Here is a 15,553-nt window from a genome sequence, read left to right on the forward strand (position 1 = left end):
AAAATACATTTTCATTACAAGAACCTGTTATTGTGTCAATAAGCCAAGTTTCTCAATGTTGCCGTGCAGTGTGCACGGTTTCCTGTGTTGCTCTCAATGGGATATTGTTTACCTATTTGATTGCTGCCCACTGTCTGGCTGTAAATTGCATACCCATGGCTATATAACACATTGCTTAGTTGCTGATTGAGTGATGCACTGCAGTGAAAATGTATTGAAGTTATATTATAACTTGAGCTATTAACACTGAACTTCCTGTCTGATTTGAAAATGGTATAAGAATTACGATTTCTGTTGAAGAGGGTGATAAAATATGCAAAGCCGTGTTTATTACACCAGTCTGCCATACCATTGCACCCCAATTCAAATGAATAAATCAGTTTAGCCTGTTATGCAATTGTTGTCATGGCGATGTCACACTTAGCTAGGGAATGTCATATTCAATTGAATTCGGGTGGCTAAGTACCATTCAAATTGAAGGTGTCTAATAAACTTAATCCCTGTCACCTAAAAAATAAATAATGTCACTTTTGAATCCTCTTTACCCTCAGAAACAAATCATTGTGGACCCCCTCGCATTTAGTGAGGAGCGCTTTCGTCCATCCCTGGAGGAACGTCTCGAGAGCATCATCAGTGGTGCTGCCCTCATGGCTGACTCCTCATGCACTCGAGATGATCGCAGGGAGCGAATTGTGGCTGAATGCAATTCAGTACGTCAAGCTCTTCAGGACCTGCTGTCCGAGTACATGGGCAATGTAAGTCAATGTTGCCTATTTTTCTTATTGTTTAAGTACTAGTCACATTAGTACACTTATCAGCAATAGATACGTTTTCAGAATTGTTTAAAATGACATTTAAAATTCTATACATTTCCTATTTCATCACAAAAAGGAACAACTGAATAGAATTTTGGTGGGCTTCTGAACCTTTTGACATCATCTGAAACAGTGTATATTAACTCCAGAGAATGAATTAGCTTGCAGCACCTTTCTCACACAACACACCTTAGCGCTGCATAAATGAAATGTAAGCAACAAACATGGCTTCCAACAACAATTAGTTTGGCTGTGATTCTAAATTTCTTGATTGTCTTTTGGCACTGTAATCTATTTACCTCTGTTGTATTGTTGTCTTCTTTAGATGTGAAATTGGCTTCTATTTATTGGCAGCCTTTCAGTTTTAAACAGTGGAGCTATTGAACATTTCATACATGTTTTTTGTCTTCTTGAGTACGGACAAAATCAATGAGCTATTAACTATTTCTGCTACGCTTGGTGAAAACGAAAGATGATTTTATTGGTCCAAACTTCCTTAAAACGCATAACGAAAAAGGATTTTGGGTGATAGTAATTCCCTTTTTCCTGAGCTTTTTCCACTCAACAGGGTGAATAAGTGGGTTGACTCTAGGGGAATTATTAAGTGTGTTTCTTCCCAAAATCTAAACTAGGCAAGTGGATATAGAGCTGATGTAAATATTGCTGTACACAAAACGAGGCACATACTTTAAGCCTTTGCCATCCATATTGTTGTGAAACAAACATGTATGTCTGGATTTGAGTGCCTCCTTGACCCTCAGTATTGTTTTCCTGTTCCACAGTATCACAATTTTCTCTTCATGACTTGCGTTTTTGAGGCCTAGCAAGAAGTAAAAAAATGAGTTCCTATCATTTTAATAAATTACATTTTAGCATCAAAATGTACACCGTCATTTGAACATTTTATTTAAAAAATATACTGCTATGTTTGGTGGATACTTTTTTATCATGATGGCACATCTTATGCATTATACAGATATGAAATAGTACATTTACAATACAAAATATGCAAAGCATTCATTTTGCATGAAAATGCTGTATAACAGAGGGAGGGATCTGTTTTCTTGGTTTTTTGTTTTATTCTTTTTCATCTGGGTAGGGAACTTGAGGATGACATGAGGAAACAAAACATTTTACAAATAGCCAAAGTGCAGAGGGATGTATATTTCTACAAATGCTGTGGCTTTTCCATTACATGGCACAACCATAGTTTTAACAGTGACATGTCAAATAGTAGATTGGAATGCTATGTAAATTCTCACTTTCGCGGTACCACCACTCAATGTCTCTATCTACCTGATGGCACTTGAACACATGCAGAACAGGTTTAATTGTTGCAGTGCGAAGCTGAAGAAAATCAAATCTGGAAAACACTGCAGACCTGCTTGATTTAAAAAAAAAAATCAGTTTCAGGAGAACACATTTTGATGTATGTAAACACACCTAAAAGAAAACTTTTAAACCAAACAGATGAGACACCTGCTGGTTGTCTTCAGTGTAAATTATGCCTTTGTGTTTTGTAACATCAGTTTACATTTTCAGAGGTTGGCCATATTTGGTAAAAAACATTGCAGCAAATAGTAGAATTTTCAATGCAAACACCTCACCCATGATTTAAAAATCCACATATTTCAAAATGTCAGAAATATGCCCGCTACTTTAAATAGACAAACTTTAAACCAAGTTTCTCCCTTCGCGCTCAGCATTGTACCCTCTATGGGTCTCTCCTTCACCCTGCCCCCCACCACCAAACTGAGTACAAAGAAGTGCGGAGCTGCGGCAGCAGCTTTCGTCTGATGCTAATGCACATCCTATCCTTCCTGCATACAAATCTCTCCTGACCCAGGCTAGCTGGTCACACATCACTTGATCTCCATTAGTTTAAACGGTAATGTTCCCTAGTGGAGTTTGATACAGTCTGTCATATAACTGTCATATAGAAATCCACAAATCATCTGTGAATAAAAACTATTTAATTAAAAATAACTGTATACTCTTCTTTTACATAAAGATTGAGTGCAGAAAGAACTATATTTGCTTCTGAACAAGTCAAATGTTGCCGGATCATTGGTGTGGGTGACGGCACATTTGATTCTTTTGCCTGCCGTAATTGGTTTAATCTTGTGGTTGTCAGTCCTTATTAGTGTGTTAGCAGTAAAGAGCCTGGGGTACGAAAAGGTTTGATTTTTTTTTTTTCACAATTAAATATCTTCTGCTTCCCATGTACGCTCGTTTTTAACATTTCCTTCCCAACCACCCTGGTAGTGTAATAACAATGTAGAAAAGTGTCTGGGGCATTTTGAAACATGATTTGTCTTCTCAAATTAAATCAACTCATTGTGTTATAGGAACAAACGTTGCCGTTTGAGTTGGAGGTGCACATCATCAGCACTACAAACATGAAACATTGAAAAGCAGGCTCATTCAGCTGGCAAATAGATTCCCCACAGGACGGGTAACCCGTATGTTTCACTTCTCAGAAAACTTATCTTGATTCATCCAATTTAGAGTTTGTAGTTTGTGCTAGTTGGTTTGGTTACGAACCTGCCTGTGGCGTGGATAAGAAGTAATTTCGAATATTCTAAATAGCAGGTTGCATTGTTTTCATTTGATGTAGTTTACAGTGGGTTATTTGACTATTTTATCTGTGTGGCGGAATATTGACATTAGAGACAAGTCTCACAGTTGACACGTTTGCTGATTGCCCCTGCCTTTTACGTACAACCACCAGTCATAGAAAAATAAATGTATGCCTATTTCTACATCTCCCTAACACTGCCATGTCTTTCATTGGATCAATGAGCATTTGCCATCTTTTCTCAAATTCCAGAAAGTAGAAATTCTTTTTACATGAATTTGGAAAAGCAATCCAAAAAGCAAACCCTGTATCATCAAATGGCAAACCACATGTCTTACAAATAAATAAGAGTTCATACTTCACACTCTTTGTAAGGCAGTTGCTGACACTTGCACTGCCCATAGCCGTTAATGATCACAAGTGCGCCTTCTTCGTGGCTGGGCTCATACTCATTATAGGGCACCTGCGTAGCTAGATCTGCCATAGGCTGCCGCTGCTGGGTCCTCATCTGTCGACGGTTCTGAATAGCAGTGCAGTGGCGTATCCGGCGCAGGGTTGGGGGGCAGCACTTCCGTGAGATATATACAACAAAAATAATGAAAAAAAATGAAAACAGAAGAGCCATAGTACCCATGATAACCCTATGAGTCATAATGGTGTTGTCCATGATAGAGAAGTCTTCTGTTACAGCTGCCTCTTCGAATGCAGTTGTGGTCGCTTGAGAAATGATAGGTGTTTGTGTTGTGGTTGTGAATGTGGAGCAGCACCAATTATCCTCTGCGTAGTCCTGCGTGGGGGTGGGCTGCATAATTCCAAAATAAGAGCTTGTCATCTCTGCAGCTGTGGTAGCGTCTGTGGTTGTACTTGTGGGTTGAATAACGGGTGCTGAAAAATTCTGGCAAAGTTGGAATCCATACACGGCATCAAGTATTTCCTCACCTTGGGCATATTCGGGGTTATGGCAGAGAATCGAGTGCTCCCACCTTCCCTTGAAGGTGCTTAGCCAAGTGGCTAGCGAACAAATCCTTTTGGTACATTCCCAGAGATTGCTAGACAATCCAACGGTACTCAGGGACTGCCACATATCCATTACTTGGCTATCCAGGCTGCTTAATTTGTTATTATCCAACAGTAAAATCTTGAGATTTGGCAATGTTTGAAAGACATCTGCCGTCAAGACACGGATCTCATTTCCGGTAAGGTCCAACTTCTCCAACGTGGTCCAGGTCCACTCCATGCCACATGTTATGTTGTTGATCTTATTCCACTGCAGATACAGAAACTGGAGACCCACGAGGCGTGGAAAATGAGCTAAATTAATCTTTGTCAACTGATTATGCTCCAAGTGGAGTTCTTTGAGTTTAATCAGCCCAGCAAAACCATTTCGAGCTAGACTCCGCAGACGGTTGCTGCTTAGGCCAAGGTACTCCAGGCTACGGCAGTCCCAAAATGCCCTGACAGGTGTCGTACGTAGTAAATTGGAACGCAGGTGGAGAATTTGGAGCTTTCTTAATCCATGAAATAGTTCTGGTTCAAGCGCGGTCATCTGATTGAAGGACAGGTCTAAAATTTGCAGATTAATGAGGTGGATGAAGGTTGTATTGGGCAACTTGGTGATACGATTGGAGCTCAGGTTGAGGTCCTTCAGCTTGTAAAGCCCTTGGAAGGCATCTTCTTGAACTGTAGTAATCTGGTTGTGGTCAAGGTGTAACCAGGTGAGATGACTGAAGCCATAGAATTGATCAGGGCTGAGTTCAGTGATGCTGTTGTGCCGTAGCGAAAGCCCCAGGGCCCCTTTGTCCACACCATCTGGGGGTGCCTGAAGTCCCTGGGTGTCGCAGTAGAACTGCAGGTCTTCGCAGCGGCATTTTTGAGGGCAGGTTGTGCATGATGCAGAAGGCAGCAGGCACACAAGGAGCATGCTGATCATATACAGACAAAGAGCCGCTGGTGCAGGTCCCACCAATGGCCACCTTGAATGAAAACCTGAACGGATTTGAAGATAAGGAAATAAGCGTGAGGGCTATAGGTGAAAAGAAAGCTCATCCAAGTGAATAAGAGTTGAGGAGTATTCAAAATGTACTTATTTTTAACATAAATTTGAACTTTGTTATTGCATCATTACAGATATGATCTACCATGGTGATTTTGACCAATGTGCTTTCACATAGAATTAATTACCAAGAGTAAGATGAAATATATAAACTACGTCATATTAACTAATACGCAAGCCCCTTTATTAAAGCTGTTTTAATGCAGACCATTTTTCGTTTGAGAGGTTGCCACTCAATGCTGGTTTTCAACCCTGCTTTAATTAATACAGAAACATCAATCACAATCAATTAGGAGTGCTGTTAAATGCAACCTATGGACCACTCATCAAATCAATGACTTCGGTTCCAATAACCGAATATACAATTTTAATAGCCTCTGTCAAGATTAACTGTTAACCTTGCTTCATGGAGGATGCACATGATGTGGTGCAGTTGTATTATACAGTTGTTCATGCAATACATTGACAAATTAGTCTGGGTCTTGGTCAACTGGTGAAGGAACAGGTAGACAAACGTTACTATAGAAGATTCACTTGGTTCTGTCTCTACCCTATTCATATTCAGATCGTTGATAAAAAAAAGACGCGAACTTACCCATTCTTTTGTGCACATTGGAAGCTGCATTCAACTGTCCTTCTCTGCAGACTTTTTCGGCAACCACATGGAAGAAAAATCCAAAGGAAAATAACCTTTTGGGATGAGCACAAAATAAAACTGTTTCTTTAGAAATGAAGCAATACAGAGCCCACGCAAAGGAGAAAAAATACAAATTTCCATGTCCCGGGTTGTTAATTCCAGTTTTTCTTTGCTGTCCCATAAAATCCAACTGTTTTTTTTGTTTTGTCTTTTATCCAACAAATGATAGAGGTCTTGCTGATATTACTATTTCTAAGTTGAGCAGTTGCAGTCCCTGCAATTCTGGTTGAGCTTGTTCTCCTCCCTTTTTTCTTTTTTCCTCCTCTCCTCTGCAATGATGTCTGATCAGGCAATATTTTTAAAAACAAGCTTATCGCCTTTCATGGCTCCTGTCCTCCACCTCTAACTTGTTGATGGCATCCAGAGAATCTGTTTCCAACGGCGGCTGAGTCTCACCATTTCCTCCGCAGAGCCGTGAGCGGAGCCCTCATCTGCTTGCTGAGACGCAAGGAGAGAGAAAAAAAATCCGAGCAGGGAGCCAGGGATGTTATTCTGTGCTTTTTCTTGCAGCCACTCACTGCTACAGAGTGGTGGCAGCCTGGCGTCGACCATCTCTGCGCTTTCTCTCTCTCTTTTTCTCTCCCACTCACTCAGCAAGCCTCTCGCTCATTCTCTCACTTGCTCTCTGCTTCATACCACTGCTCCTGCACCTCCAGTCTTCCACCCCCACTTCTTGCAACTGCCTTGTCACGATCGGAATATTGATATTTTGAACGGGCTGGGGGAGTCTGCTTTTGAAATTAAATACATCTGTAAATTGAAGTCTTGCTTTGTCGCTACTTATTTATCTCTTTAATTTACATTGTTTATAGAAAAAAATAGTTGTGCATTTGCGTGTCTATACTAAACTATAAAAAGAAAGTGAACTTAATGAGAAAGGACGCTTCTCACACTTTCCCTTTTTGAGAAGGATGGGAAAAGAAAAAAACACAAACTGTAAAATCTGTTGTGATTCAAAGAATGCTATAATTTCTAAATTGACTAACAAATGTTTGTTATAATAATTTAAGATATATAATGACTTTTTAAAATGATTAATAGCAAAAACTTCAAGTTATTTTAGGGACGGATCACTTGTAAGCCTCTGGCTTCTACCTGTCATCCCTTTTTCTATTTCAGGTGATTTTTTTTGGGGGGGTGATGTGATATTTGTTGCAACATGATTGAAAAGAAACAATAAACAAAAAAAAAATACAATTACGAAACCCGCATTTAGGGTGACCACAAATGTTTGCAATATACATATTTTTATATTGGTAATATTTAGGTTTTGGTAAGGCCATGTTACATGTTCTAAAACCAAATTTATTAAAAGCTTGACTTATGTATCTGGGTTACACTTTGCATTATCAGTAATCTTGTTCATTTACATATATTTCATTATACCTGCATCAAACCGTGTTTATTTTCTAATTTTCTTTTTATTTGGAAGTAATATTGGTCCTTTTTACACATGAATGTTCACTGTCCTCCATTTGGATGTGATCTCTCTCGTTGGAAAGATACTTTTTAAAGGGTTTTTAAAATTTCCCCTAAACACCGGTGTCTTGTAACACTCTACCTCAAGTCCTCTGAGATTTGTTTTCCTCTGGGCAGTATGGCCTGGATGGGTTCAGCACAACAAGACTAAAATAACTTTTGCTATGTGTCAATCAAGGATGCACTATTTCTTCTCTTCAATCCTCTTCTTTATTTACATTTCAATAAGTTATTAATCCGTCCCACATTAATCTACTTGTCATTTTTTGTTCTCTAGCAGAATGCAGAGAATGACTGTGATAGCCACCTGTTTTGATCCCTGTGGACAATTAAAGTAGAAGAGTGATGATAGACTTATGTTAAAACCATTAAAGCTGCCATAGAGAAACTGTTTGCATAATTAACCCCTCGAAGTAGTGCCTTGGAATCCTCTGCTGTAGAATTAAATCATAAGCCTGACTGAAATACAACTGCCTGTGTAGATAGGAGCTGTCGCACTTAGTGTTAACTTCTTTCAAAAAGAGTTTGAATGTTTCTTATACACGATTCATGCAAATATATTAAAACGTACGTATATTACCAATGTCCATACAATTGTTTTTTTTCCTCTGTCTTTATGTATAGATGGGCGTCCTTAACACTAACATGAATGTTTCACTTGAACATTTTCTGAATTTCCTTCACAGTCAAAGTATTTTCCCTTACCACCAAAGCAACATGCTTTCTAAAGGTTTTTAATGGAAAAGTAATTAGGACTCATGCACAAGCCAAGTACATCACTCCTGTTTTCTGTGCGTTGGGTTTTGTCACTTAGCGTATGAAAAAATAATTTCCAATCTTGATGTCTTTAATGTAGGGGGTGTTTATAGTTGGTTGTCATATAGTTCACCATTCATTGCGTGTACTCAATGATCCCACATTTTCTCTACAGGCTGGCAGAAAAGACAGGAGTGATGCTCTGAACACAGCCATTGATAGAATGACAAAAAAAACTAGAGACCTCCGCAGACAGGTAAAGTATTATTTCTAGTTCCCTTTTGAGATCTTTTTTTTTTCCCCACCTCCTTTCAGTACAGCCAGTAATGTAATACAAGAATATACTTAACTGGAAAAAGTAAAACATTGCCACTGTGTTCCATTTCTTGCCTTTACAGCTGCGTAAAGCTGTAATGGACCATGTGTCTGACTCATTTTTGGAAACCAATGTTCCCCTCCTGGTTTTGATTGAAGCTGCTAAGAACGGAAATGAGAAAGAAGTCAAAGAATATGCACAGGTTTTCCGTGAGCACGCCAACAAGCTTATCGAGGTAATGTACAACATTCATTTTAATTGTCAAAATGCAACCTTGATATTAATCGAATACTTTTTCAATGTATTTACTTTTCAAATGTTTCCGTCTGTTGACTTTGACATGAACTGTAAACTCCAATGCGATTTTTTTTTTTAATTCTGTTGCTGATAGTATTTATATAATGTACTGACCTAACCAGCTTCAGTCTGTTCATGATGAATTTTAGCCAGTTGCACAAACTCGTTAGTTTGCCTGCTGCAGTTCCATACCTTTCCTCCATACCTCTTACTCTAATATGTACATTTTCTTAAGGACAAGACAGGAGATAAGTACACGACGTGATAACTTTAGAAAAGCAACAAGCCAGAGGCCAGAGAAGCTGACCTCATTAGTGTACTTTCACTCAATTCCTTGAATGCCCGTGTCTCAGCGTCAAATGCTGACATTTGAAATGGGACATCTCCCTATAGGCGCCTGACTACAAATCCACTGTATTGGCTGGTACAGTGAGAATAGAGCAGCATAAGCTTTTGCCAAACACTACAAGCGAATTGGGCAGAATTGGCCAGTCTTTTGGGGAGGAGACCTTTAAATTTCGAAGGAAAACTTCACTGTCAAACCTCAGGACATTGTCAGACTTACTCTAGTTTAAATGCTGTGTATTGTAGCGTGTAACATGAAATCTAAAATACTTTGAAAATCTGAATGTACCCCAATAATGTAACCTCGTTTCCGGGCGAATATTCATCAGTTTTAAAAAAATCCTGCATCAAAATTTTGTTTTCCTGTACTTTGGAAAAACAAAATATTTGTCTGGCATTCGGATAATGGTAGCCTTTGAAATGGAGGGGGAGATATTTGAAGTATGAAGTGATATCCTCAATCTTAGTTTGTAGTTTTAGAGTTTATGTAATATGACAATTCAGAACTGAAAAAATGCTTAATTACTGATTCTAATAGGCCTGGATAATGGAAGGGTTGCTAAATAAATATTTGTTTTTTTTCTGTAACACTAGAAGTAGGTTGTTTTGTTTAAAGGAAATGGACTCATAAAACGTTTGCGATGCGCTTTCTTAGTTGACCATTATCTTTCAAGTTGTTACTTTAGCAAAGTGCACTACATCTGGCACGCTAGTTGAGTTATGCAATTTTGTGTAATTTTCTCGCCATGTTCGCATTAGGCAGGATTGTACAGTGTTTGATCTTTTTTCAGATGTCAAATGGTGTTTTGAGATAGGCTCATGCTTTCTTCATTGCAACATGGAATTATCAATTAAACCTTTTTTTATTTGGTTCCCAATTGTGATAGGGCGGCCAAGATTCGCCTGTTGGTTCCACAATTGAAAACAATCATCAAGAAATAATTTCAACAAGTTATTGATTTGGAGTTTTTGTTTTCTACTGAGCCTGCCTCCTTTTGTTTTTCTCACTGGCTGTCAGATTTTTATGTTATGAAGGTGCATAATCATGATGATTTTGGTAAACGGCAGTTCTGAAAGTAACAGAACATCGGGGGCTATTTTCAGTGACAATTGTAGGCTTTTCTTTTATAAGAGTTACAAATGATATGGTTCAAGTGTAGGAAATATAATGACTCTGTTACATCCAAACCCTCAAATCTGTGTTTTTAAATTCTGGCCTTCTCCAAATTAGTATCAGTGTTGGTCTATTCTGTTGACATGATATGAGCACAACCAGTTTGTAGCCTAAAGGCAAATGATCCATTAGTTCATACACATTTGTCCGAAACCTTGACGACATCGAGTCTGACCCACATTTATCTTTGGATGCCATCTAAACAGATCCATTACGTTTGACCAATATGTGGATTTTAGTAAGGCTAAGTTAATGGAACTAGTGAATGTTTCAAAACGTAAATGACCACATTCCTGACACTTTTCCCCCTTCCATAGTTTAGCCATGCAATAGATTACGCTCCCATTGTCGGGATAATCCCGCTTTGGTGCAATTCCTCTCTTCCCCGGCAGTCTTTCTCTGCATTGTTGCCGTCATACATTCCATGACCTACATTTTTCTGGAGAAGCAAAGTATTTGTCCGGAAGGCAGAAGCACATGTTTTCAAGTTGTCTGGTTATTTCATTAGTTTATTCTTCAATATGCATTCAAATTACTTCTATTGTATTTTTTATTCTTTATCACATTCATCTTTCAGGTGGCCAATTTGGCCTGCTCCATCTCTAACAATGAGGAGGGAGTGAAGCTGGTCAGAATGGCAGCATCTCAATTGGAAACTCTTTGCCCTCAGGTACAAACACTTCCACCAGGCCTTTTAATTGATGTCATTTTTAAATATGATGGCTGTTATTCCTTTCGATGTAACTGTATGCATTTAAATGCTTTTATGATAAGTCGATATCTGATTTTTTTTAATTTGGCATTCACAGGTGATTAATGCGGCTTTGGCCCTTGCTGCAAAGCCCAACAGTAAAGTGGCACAAGACAACATGGATTTGTTCAAGGAGCAATGGGAAAAACAGGTCAGAGTCCTAACTGATGCTGTTGATGACATAACATCTATCGATGACTTCCTTTGCGTCTCAGGTAAGTGGTACTTACAATGACCCAAATACAAAAATATCATGAGGCAAACCATGGAATCCCGCTAAGGACAAGTATTTCGCTCTCTAGAGAATCACATCCTGGAGGACGTGAATAAGTGTGTTATCGCTCTGCAAGAGAAAGATGTGGACGGTTTGGATCGCACTGCTGGTGCTATTCGAGGCCGTGCTGCACGAGTAGTTCATGTGGTCACTTCTGAGATGGACAATTATGAACCTGGAATCTACACAGAGAAGGTGTTGGAAGCCACAAAGCTCCTGACTGACACAGGTGCAACTCAAATACAACATTACAATTGAATGATGATTATGTTTTAATTAATAGAGACAAAAACATGACAAAAACACTAAGCATTCTTCTTTACTCATTGAAAAATATAATTATCAGTACAATTGTCAGCATTTTTATTCTATGTGCTCACAGTATTTTCTTATAGAGTGGGCTCATAATTTCAAGCATAATTCCATAAAAGCCATAGTAATTACATAATTGGAACATGTAATCAAATCGGCCGAAACATTTACTTTGCTGTGCAAACATTCAAAACAAATGCTTGTAGAAAAAACATGATGTGGCTTCCTTTGTTGGCGGTGATGGACTATAAAAACAACTTGGATACTTTATGCATTTGGTAGAATAAACTTCTGAAAACACTTACTTTAAAAGGTTAATTACTTAACCCCTTAACGTTCCGACTTTTGATAAAGTCGGGTCTTTACAATTTTCAAAATGCACTCGTCACATAAACATCGGAATTCGTCTGAAACTTAATACCAGAAAACTATAAGTATGACTCACCCAAAAGTGCTGTGAAACTATTCTGATGACACGATTCCCCACAAATATGGTGTGGTTACATTCGCGGGAGTCCAGTTGATCCAACTGTGTAAAATATTTACTCCAAAACACATGATACTGCCGACAGATAAAAAAAAGCTGCCTAAAAACATACATGCATCATATGAAGATCTGTGTTGTAATCAGTCTGTTTTGCTTCTTGACTCCCCATTTAAAAATAAACAGACCCGCCTGATGATTTCCCATATAGCCATTAGCCTCTGACTTTTTGATTCACACTACTTTTGGCCAATTGCAAGCTTTTTTCGCGGACCTTAGCCTTTGACAACCTATGAGGGCCTATCTTGGGGGAAAAAAAAGGCAGGACTTACTTCGACTTAAAAATTATTAGCCAATAGTGAGTGGTCAGGGGTTTTATTGCAAACAAGAAATCGGTCGAGAGTAAATACCTTCTATTTCTGTTTATAACCCAGAATACTAAATGTTAATAGCCGTGATTATTCCAGTATGGGACACACCTTCAAACCTTTACCTTTCAAAAGAAACCAAAACTGTCCATATTCTCCGAACAGTTCAACAACAGCTTTCAATTTATTTGGGGTTTGTTTTGCATTGGGATTTGAGGAAAATTTACAGAAACGTTAAGGGGTTAGAATAAATTTGTTTTCGTCAATGATTGACTTCACTATTTTATTTAATTTAATAATCTCATTTGATAAACTTAATAACAAACTGTTTCTCTCATTACAATCCATTTATTAGCTGTCTGGACTGTCACATTGCTCTAACAGGCAAATTTTATTTGTCTGTGGTTACACTGCAGTTACATTGGCCTGTACTCATTGTTGTTCTTGAAAGAAATATTCCTCAATATTGTTTTCTTTCCCTACCTTTCATCTCGCCTTGCTTCAGTGATGCCACGGTTCACGGAGCAAATTGAGTCTGCAGTGGAGGCCTTGAGCGCCAACCCCTCACAGCCGGTTGATGAGAATGAGTTCATTGATGCTTCGCGCCTTGTGTATGACGGCATTCGAGACATTCGCAAGGCTGTCCTCATGATTAGGGTAAGCTGCATACATTGCTTGTCTCTTTTCTACAGTTTTGTTAATTGCCAAAATATGAAAACATCCATTTGAAACCTTATACTTCTAATTTGCTCGCAACCCAAAATGTCATCACTCTGCCTAAGGATGTCTGAAAATCTCCCATGTTGTTCACGACCTGAGCCCACAGGCACTGTGATGTCATTTACGTTGACAGCAAATGGCAGTTCAAGGCAAAATGTGAGTTCAGGGCCCCTCTGACCACCACTCAGCATTTGCTCCCCCCTGTTGTCTAGTTCATTATGTTGGAAAGAGCATCAGAGTGAAAAATGTACTTTTCAAGAAGACCGTCATAAAAGTGCATGGGGGGTCTTTTTAGTCTTTCATGTACTGTTGAACATGAGCTCATCCAAGGTTTTTAAATGCTTAGTTTTAGCAGTTGCTTTATATGGTACAACGATAAAACGATGCTCATAATGCACGGAAGTGTTCAGAGATTACAGAAAAGGCACCTGTCACTCGCGAACTTAAGCTCCAATTTGTGGGCTTCCCACGTTCATCTGTTTCTAAGAACACGGCTGGTGATCTCTGCACCCCGCCGAACACCATTGTCTGACAGAGATGCCCACGAGTAATAACTGATTTACACTTGGGGATATGCCCTGATTCAGTGAACAGCAACGACATCTCTGCAATAAAAAATAGACCCTATTTTTTACCTGGAACGATTTGAAGAATTAAAAAAAATCCTAGGAGGTATTATTTTATCATTAAAATGCACAACTTACTAAAAACAATGTAGTTTCCACCCACCCCCCATCCGCTTTTTTTCCCCCCTCCAATTTATTTTCTGCATCGTACCTTATATTCCCAAAAGTACAGGAGTCATTGGTGTGCACTGTTTTTTTTCTGGGTAAAAGCAGAAGCATATGGTCTGTTTTATATTGAGATAGCTGAAGATTAAATGAAAAAAAAAACTACACAAGCTCCTAAATCTTCCTCTTTTTTTAGTGATACCAGATGGGATTCAGTAAAAATTTGCCTTGTTCTTACCTAAGTGTAAGGACTTTTTTTGTACAATGGACTGCATTTTTTGTCTTGTCATCATCTGCCAAATACTGCGGTTGTTTTATGTTTATGTATATTTTTTTTGTTTCTAAAAAATAAATCTACCTTTTGGGTGTCCTTACAGACTCCAGAAGAGTTGGACGACTCTGACTTTGAAACTGAAGACTTTGATGTCCGCAGTAGGACCAGCGTTCAGACAGAGGATGACCAGCTCATTGCTGGTCAAAGTGCAAGAGTGAGTCTGAAGTGTCTTTGCAGTTTTTATTCTCCGGTTAAAAGTTTAGCAAAATAAAATAACTCTTCATTGTTGTAAATCATCTTGACTTGCTGCATCCAAACTGTGGACTCCCATAGCACTTTGATAATGTATTTTAAAACCTTTGCACAAAATGGCCAGCAGTGTACTTTTCTAACCTGTTATTCTTCAACTGTTCACCATTTTAGGCTATTATGGCTCAGTTGCCACAGGAACAGAAGGCAAAGATAGCAGAACAAGTCGCTAGCTTCCAGGAGGAGAAAAGCAAGCTGGATGCTGAGGTATCCAAGTGGGATGACAGTGGCAATGACATCATTGTTTTGGCCAAACAGATGTGTATGATCATGATGGAGATGACTGACTTCACCAGGTTAGTTTGATGCATTTGAACCACTGTTTAATGTGCAAAACAAGTAGAAAAGTCAGAGTTTGACTAGGGAGATCAAACTTAAGTTGTGTATTAAGCCATCAACACTAAACTACAAATCCTTAGGGATTCATGTCTGATAATAATATAAAGAGTGAAACCTCATGGCATGCAGGAGTTGATGAAGGATTGGTGTTTTATATATATGTTCAAAATGTTCTGTCACACTGCCATTGTATAGTAGCACACAGAAGGTCAGTAGCTGGCTAAATCCACCGTCGCCCAAATGATTGCCCCTTCAACCTTGAGCTTGCACAATGCCTTGCCAAGGTTAATGCTCTGTGAGGTAATTGATCACGACCTCCCATGACAAATCTGCAGAGTGAGAGTGATCCTTGTTGACTTCCTGCATTGCTTATAGCTGTATGCTGGCCCTTATGAATAAAGCATTTGTGGCTTGGAGACATCCAATATATTTGGGGGCCACCTGATGTAGAGTTTTGGGTAGCCGGGCATAGTTTGTTCCT

At 38.8% G+C, this 15,553-nt stretch overlaps 2 protein-coding genes across 2 annotated transcripts in view; one reads left to right on the top strand and one right to left on the bottom strand.

Moving 5' to 3' along the window:
* ctnna1 (catenin (cadherin-associated protein), alpha 1) overlaps positions 1 to 15,553 on the top strand; it is a 62,805-nt gene that overhangs the window by 20,031 nt on the left and 27,221 nt on the right. The window contains exons 7-15 of the mRNA XM_088343485.1: positions 552 to 755; positions 8,554 to 8,634; positions 8,777 to 8,929; positions 11,088 to 11,180; positions 11,320 to 11,476; positions 11,564 to 11,764; positions 13,205 to 13,356; positions 14,528 to 14,638; positions 14,848 to 15,029. Coding sequence (XP_088199611.1) covers positions 552 to 755; positions 8,554 to 8,634; positions 8,777 to 8,929; positions 11,088 to 11,180; positions 11,320 to 11,476; positions 11,564 to 11,764; positions 13,205 to 13,356; positions 14,528 to 14,638; positions 14,848 to 15,029 — 1,334 coding nt within the window. The remainder of the gene's footprint in view (positions 1 to 551; positions 756 to 8,553; positions 8,635 to 8,776; positions 8,930 to 11,087; positions 11,181 to 11,319; positions 11,477 to 11,563; positions 11,765 to 13,204; positions 13,357 to 14,527; positions 14,639 to 14,847; positions 15,030 to 15,553) is intronic.
* Positions 1,708 to 6,647, bottom strand: lrrtm2 (leucine rich repeat transmembrane neuronal 2). The gene is made up of 2 exons (XM_088343484.1): positions 6,042 to 6,647; positions 1,708 to 5,379 (listed from the first exon to the last, which is right to left on the bottom strand). Exons 1-2 carry the CDS (start codon positions 6,262 to 6,264, stop codon positions 3,746 to 3,748), a joined length of 1,857 nt encoding a protein of 618 aa, XP_088199610.1. The 5' UTR covers positions 6,265 to 6,647; the 3' UTR covers positions 1,708 to 3,745.

This window comes from Urocampus carinirostris, chromosome 9, assembly GCF_059441175.1.
Source record: "Urocampus carinirostris isolate Australia breed hairy pipefish chromosome 9, RoL_Ucar_1.0, whole genome shotgun sequence".
Lineage (NCBI taxonomy): Eukaryota > Metazoa > Chordata > Actinopteri > Syngnathiformes > Syngnathidae > Urocampus > Urocampus carinirostris.

Excerpts from the sequence above, each read along its gene's own strand:
- lrrtm2 (XM_088343484.1), bottom strand. The coding sequence starts at position 6,264 with ATGGGACAGCAAAGAAAAACTGGAATTAACAACCCGGGACATGGAAAT. Across the intron at positions 5,380-6,041 it reads CAATGTGCACAAAAGAATGG|GTTTTCATTCAAGGTGGCCA; the intron begins GTAAGTTCGCGT and ends AAATCCGTTCAG.